Below are 6,816 nucleotides of genomic sequence, written 5' to 3' on the forward strand. Positions count from 1 at the left end.
CTCTATGAAACATCACTCACCAGTCTACGAGACCTCAGTCAATGCAACACGTGTTCCATTGCGCCCACCCTGCGGGCCAGACGGCACTGATTTTATGACAGGGGCCGAGGGCCGGATGAAATTCGACCGCGGGCCGGATTTGGCCCGCGGGCCGGACTTTGGACATACCTGCTGTAGTTGGAATACTGTACTCTGGACTAGTCTCACTTTTTCTTTTTGTGACCGTCAGTGGGTGACCACAAAATATGCATCCACCTATTTTCATGAGCACTTCTCCTCGTTAGGGTAGTGAGTTAGTGAGTCTGTCGTACCTGACTTTGGGCAAGAAGTGGAGTACAGTACACCCTGGACTGGTCGCCAGCCAAACACTTTAGGACAAAAAAGGGATTCACATTCAAATGACATTTGCGCAACTTTAGAGTTTTCAATGAACAATAAGTATGTTTTTGCTCTGTACGAGGAAGCTGGAGTACCTGGATAAAAAGTCACGGGGTGAACATGCAAATTAAAAGCATTTCGACCGGATTATATAATATGCATTATATCTCTTGAAGATATTTCCCTGAACTGAACCCCTCTAAATTTGAACTTTGGACCCCTGATATCGAATGTCTGCCAAGTTACTTGGATCCACTTTATCTTAAGTCCAACTTTGGTTTCCCAGAGGCCATTTATTGTCTCACTAACTAAGGATTCTTTAACGTATTTTTTTTCCCCTTTTAAGTCCCCAAATCTCTCTTTTTGGTCTTTTCCTTGTCGTGCTCCTAGATGAGAGGATTTGCTCTCCTCCATTCATGGTGCTCAACACAGAGTGCAGCCCGGATGTGCTGGAGCAGATGAGGAATCACGGACTCACGTTCCCCTTCAGTAAGTCTCGCAAGCGCATTGACCCCGATTATGAAAATACATTTGATATACAGTAATTACACCTTTTAATCACACGACGTTGTCACCATCTGACTCATCTGCCAATTTTGATTCGCTCCTCAGTTTGCAAAACGCGAGTGGCCCATGGAACCAACTCCCACGAGGTAAGTGGCCCTGTGCTGACCGTTTGCACCGAGGAAGCAGCGATGCTTTACATCACCACTCCTTTCCACACAGCTGCACTTGTTAAATCAGTTTCCCGAACTGTATGGAGCCAAGGCACATATTTTATATCACCCCACAAAATATCTATATGGAAACACAGGATTCATTACCGTATTTTCCGCATTATAAGGCGCACCTAAAATCATTCAATTTTCTCAAAAGCCGACGGTGCGCCTTACACTTTGATCAATATTCCGATTTTTTTGGACATCATATTTTAAATGTTCTGGCCAACAAAGTTCTCTCAAAACCGGCAACTCAAAGAGGACCTTTACCTCTTCCAGGGAAGGTATGCAATTATAGTGGAGATTTAGGAACTGTAAATGTTTCAAATGTTGCAGACCCTCAACAGAGACTATTGAATTATGCGAAAGATTCAGAGATTTCAGACGTTCAAAGTTGGCCAGTCCATTACAGCTTCGTTACAGCTGCCGCGGTTGTAAAAGCTCCACATAAATAAGTCTGTATTGTATTGTATTCCCTTTAGTGTAGCTCCATCTCATGGATGCAGAATGCAACTGCAGCCAATATTGTAGCTTCTAGTCTCTGCACCCTTAAACGAAAACAGTATTAAAATAGGCCATTCGTTAAAGTTGCGCCATATACTCCGAAGCGCCTTTTAGTGCGGAAAATACGGTATGTCATTGGTACCATCTTGTGGAAGGTCATTCAATTGTGTATACGTTGCTGGCGGAGAGAAGAAGCAAGATGTGTCATTTGTAGAAAATAAATTGTGACCTCCTGCCCCCCCAAGATGGCCATTATCTTCAGCGAGGATGACCTGAAGGACGTGAAGCCCCCCTGTGTTGTCCAGAGTTTCATCAATCACAACGCAGTGCTCTACAAGGTGTTTGTGGTTGGGGACTCCTACACGGTGGTGGAGAGGCCCTCCCTCAAGAATTTCCCCGCCGGACCTGCAGGTAAGGTCACCAGGAAGACCCCCCCCCCCCCCCCCCATGACCACTATAATATGTTGTAAAATGTCTTTATAGACCCTTGAGGTTGACCTTTGAAGGCTTCTAGGAGCAATTGACTTTTGTCCAGTTGACTCAGATTGTCCAACATGGTTGTAAATTATCCAGTGGTACGGTGCACATTTAGAAACAGCCAAGATTTACGCAACTTCCTTCCTCTGGGGACCCCCCCCCCCCCAAAAAAAAAAAAACTCACAGTGCAGAGAGGACACTGAGCCTGGAATGTTCTGTCTGGTCCAATAGAACTTGTCACACTATCAAGGGAACGCTATGGAAGACTTCAGCAGCTAGAAGGTGGACTAATGGCTTTGTCTGCGGCCTCTTTGGGTACTCAAGCTCCTCCCATGTTACAGAAACGTTCATGACAGGTTCTTTGAAGACTGAAATTGTCCGTCGGTGTGAATCTGAATAGTTGTTTGTCCATATGTGCCCTGCAATTACAATTGGCTCTCACACATACAGTGGTGTCCTTTATAATGACAAAAGGCCTGCTCATGCTCACTCCACTCTCTCCAGATCCTCAAAATCTAAAATGAACCTTTGCCCTAATTAACCTTAACGTGAGCACGTCTCCTTAAAACCTTCAACACGCCAATTAAAACAGTGATGATGAAAAGAATGATGGCCAAGCGTTGTAAAATATCCTGAAATAATGATTCTTTTAGTGGTCATATTTAATGAATGCGAGGCGTTATATCAATACGAGTGCCTTACATCTGGCTTCCTTAAAACATATGATCTCTGCTAATTTGTGTGACTCCGAGCAACGCATCTCAAAGGGAGGCGTTTACAAGTCAGTGGTTTCTTCAAAGATTGGGCATTGTCGCCACCTACTGCTTTAAATGAATTAATACAATACCGGTGTATACTGTGTCGCCAACTTACACTTTTGCTTTCTTGTGTTTTCAGACCGGAAAGCCATTTTTTTCAACAGCCACAACGTTTCCAAGCCGGAGTCGTCCTCAGATTTGACCTCAGTACGACTCAGATCTTATGTGACTTTACCAGCACGTTTCTTACCTTTGCCAAGGGTTTGAAGCGTTTCGTTCTTTGTGATCCCACAAGTCAACCTTGGCAGAGGTCTGTGCTCAGGGCGAATGAAACTGAAGCGACGTTTGTCCTTGCGTGTGCTTTTAGAGGGAGAACGTAGAGGGTGTGTCTCAACCTCCCAGCGACGACGTCATCCGGGAACTGTCCAGGTCCTTGCGGCAGGCCCTGGGCGTGACCTTGTTCGGCATCGACGTCATCATCAATAACCAAACGGGCCAGCACGCTGTCATTGACGTCAATGCCTTTCCCGGTTAGAGGGTTTTTTTTTTATTCCAACTTCTCATTCAAAGTCTGTTCTGGGATACTAAAACGGAGTGATTTAATTAGATCATTAGTTTCCTTTGAAATGTACAGGCATTGAAAGAGAAGTTAACTCCTGCATGATAAACTAGATGAAACCAAGCACCATGTCAGTGATGCACATGTGGAGTACGCAGTGGGTTTGTGAAATCACAGAGATGATGTCACAATCCAGCCATCAAGCAATAACCAGTGTGTTTGAAGAATCCCGTGTAAGGCTGTACCTGAACCACTTCCGACGACGTCACTTTTTGGTATCTTGGTGCAAAGGAACTATGTCGACCTTAGTTGAGGAGGTTCATCTGGGCAAAAGTAGGGCTTTGCCCTCATCTTGTGGCGTCTTGGGGCCAAGAAATTATGTTGAAATGAATTGAGGACTTAAGATTAAAGTCATGTTTTGCGACCATCCTGTGGCATCTTTGTGCTCTGATGGAGTGACTTTAGAGCTTCATTTAGACAAAAGCAGGGTTTTACCCCCATTTTGGTGCAAGAAAATATTTTGAAGTAAATTGAGGAGCTTCCTTTCTCCTAAAGAAGTACTTTGCCACCATCATGTGGCCTCTTTGTGCCAAATAATTACTTTAGGTTGAAATGAGTTGAGGACCTTCATTTAGGCAAAAGTAGCACTTTGCAGCCATCCTCTGGTATCTTGATGCCAACAAGAAACGGTGTTGAAGTGAGTTGGGGAGCTTCAAAAGTGTGGTTTTTACCGCCACCTTGGTGCCAAGGAATTATGTCAAAGTAAGTTAGGACTTAATTTCTCTTAAAAGTCGCATCGTGCCACCATCTTGTGGCATCTGGTGATCAAGAAACTAGAGTAAGTCAAGAAACAAGAAGCTGAGTTGAGGAGCTTCAATTAGAGAGAAATGGTGCTTTGCTACCATCTTGTGGCATTTGTGGCCAATAATAAACCTGAAGTTGAGGATTTTTGCTATTTGTGGCAGGACGATGTCCTCATCACTGATGTCAGTCTCTCCCTTTCATCACACCGTGCCTGCAACTGATGTTCCGCCCGTGTCACCAGGTTACGAGGGTGTCCCCGAGTTCTTCAGCGACCTGCTCAACCACATCAGCAGCGTGCTCCAGAGCCACGTCAGCACACCCGAGCCGACCCCAGCCGGCGAATCGCCCAAAGGCCTGAGCACCGCTGCCGCTGCCACCCCCCCGTGGATGGTGGAGGGCGACGCCGGACTGAAGGGCGCGCGGCACCAGCGGCTGGGCTGCAGCTCTCCCATGTCGCCCAGCTTCCAGCAGCACTGCGTGTCCTCTATAGCCACCAAGGCCTCCTCCCAGTGACTCAGCCCCCCGCCCCCCTCTCTGGAAAAACACACATCACAATGGTGACAATAACAATGAATAATAAATCATGATAATTATTAGAAATTATCATTTACAGGTATCTAATCACATTCTTTTCCCGTGTAGTGCTTTCAAAATGATGGTGATTGAGTGTTAAGCTTTTTTCCTCTCTCTCTCTCTCGCCTTTATTTTTTGTAATGTTGTTTTTGTCCAATGAGACTTTTAACAGTACTGTAATTTGAACCTTTTGGGAAGTCGTTTGTATTTGCTGCAGTGACGCCCGGCTCGGCATTTTCAGACTGGGGGAAAGATGTGCCACTAGATGTGCAATGATCCCGTGTGCGTGTGCGTGTGTGTGTGCGTGTGTGTGTGCGCGTGCGTGTTCAACACCACTGACTCCTCTGTGAGGGGAGGTAGCGTGCGTTTGAACCAAGAGATAAGCTGTTGACTTTCCTAGTGCCATCACATTTTAGACTTGATTTGAAAAGCTGAGAAGGAAATCTCCACATGACCAAGTGAGCGCAGGAAGACATTCCGTTTCTTTTTTTTTCTTCTTTTGTTTGCTCGTTTTCCACAGAATGAACTCCACCTACAGGATTCAATTGTGAGATTCCTTACAGCACTTCATTGCATCAGTTCTTTTTTTCTTTTGTGTTGTTTCCTTGAATGCTCACTGCCTTCCGAGCATAAATTATTCCGCTGATTGTTTTAGATCAAATGTGCCGTCAACACTTTAAAAGAGATTATCACATAACTAACATTGTTTAATGGGGCAATTTCCTTGATTGGACTCCCACACACAATTCTTCAAACACGCAGCTAAATGGGAAACCATCCAGTCAGATGTAATGCTGTAGTTTGAGGAGGAAGCGTGGAACATGACCATTTTTTTAAAACTCCAATTTGATTGTAGTTTTTTTTTCTTCTGACATGTATTCAATGAAATTTTATGAGGAAATGTTTTCTATGAAAGGCAGCATGTGAACAAATGTATTTACCTGAGGGACAGAAAAAAAAGTCAGACAAAATTGGAGAACAAGTGGCGTTAAAAGGGAGAGATATGTGCAAAGTGGGCGAAATCCTGATCTGTCTTCCTCTAAATCTGTCTCCTGACAACTCAGTTTTTCCTCATCCTGTAGATTAGCATTGACCCGAGGTCAAGTCTGCAGCTGAGAATAAGGGATAAGCGGTATAGAAAATGGATGGATGTCATATGACCCTTTGGGTGGGGGGAAAAGGGCGCCCACCTCTCCAGTAAACTCGCATCTCACCAGCATTCAGACACTTTTCCACTTAAATTACTTCACCTTCATTTAAAGGTGGGGGTGGGGGGCAGGCTTAGAGGAAGCATACGTTTTGTTTTCTGTCACACTTGTACATCACCCCCCCCCCCCCCAAAAAAAGATTAATTTTACCTTTGGTCACGTGTCCCCCAGTGTCATTCTGATCATCAATTCTGCTTTCCACCTTGAAAATGTTTACTCCTTGGGTGTCGTGTACAGCAGTGATGTGTTCCTCGAGCCGGTCCTTGGTCCTCGGCCTTGGTCTCGGATTGCCGGTCCTCGGATACAATGAGGGATTAGAACCTCTAAACACTTGTATAAGAACCGCAAAAATCACGACCGAATCTAATAAATTCCATCCAAGGAATCCCATCTTGATGGTTTAACTCTGATGCTTTAAGAGGGGGCGGGTCTGCCACTGACCGGTAACTGAAGGCAACGTATAAAGAGCGGCATCGCAATTAGTTTCAATCACGTTTTGTTGCGTTCGCGATCGGCAATTTAAATAGCGTGTAAAGCCTTTCTGTAACAGTGATGTCTTTATTTGGTTATTTTTGCACAGTCGTCACGTTTGTGCGGTCGCACTAGAATGTTTGTTTGAACCAAGTAATTTGCGTTACAGCTGGAGTCATTAATGTGGGCAGTTCACTTTCGGGTTTGGCCGTTGGGATTTGGAGTCCTTTTGCTCGATTCCAGTTATGTTTGCTGAATGCTTTCTCGTGTTTGGAATAATGAATATTGATAATACATAGTTTAAAATCATGGTTGATTTAATTAATTGTTATGATTATTGTGAATTTGAAGGTATAAAAATAATT

General features: G+C 44.5%; 1 protein-coding gene across 2 annotated transcripts in view; it reads left to right on the top strand.

The window, feature by feature from the left end:
* Positions 1-6,100, top strand: part of itpk1b (inositol-tetrakisphosphate 1-kinase b) — a 30,688-nt gene extending 24,588 nt beyond the window's left edge. Inside the window, exons 6-12 of one of the 2 annotated variants that reach the window (XM_052086968.1) lie at positions 769-867; positions 991-1,031; positions 1,847-2,012; positions 2,310-2,393; positions 2,976-3,043; positions 3,204-3,366; positions 4,441-6,100. In XM_052086968.1, coding sequence (XP_051942928.1) covers positions 769-867; positions 991-1,031; positions 1,847-2,012; positions 2,310-2,393; positions 2,976-3,043; positions 3,204-3,366; positions 4,441-4,712 — 893 coding nt within the window. In that variant the 3' untranslated portion in view covers positions 4,713-6,100. The remainder of the gene's footprint in view (positions 1-768; positions 868-990; positions 1,032-1,846; positions 2,013-2,309; positions 2,394-2,975; positions 3,044-3,203; positions 3,367-4,440) is intronic. The other variant, XM_052086969.1, reaches the window with a different exon arrangement.
* Positions 6,101-6,816: the final 716 nt, after the last annotated feature.

This window comes from Hippocampus zosterae, chromosome 14, assembly GCF_025434085.1.
Source record: "Hippocampus zosterae strain Florida chromosome 14, ASM2543408v3, whole genome shotgun sequence".
Classification (NCBI taxonomy): domain Eukaryota; kingdom Metazoa; phylum Chordata; class Actinopteri; order Syngnathiformes; family Syngnathidae; genus Hippocampus; species Hippocampus zosterae.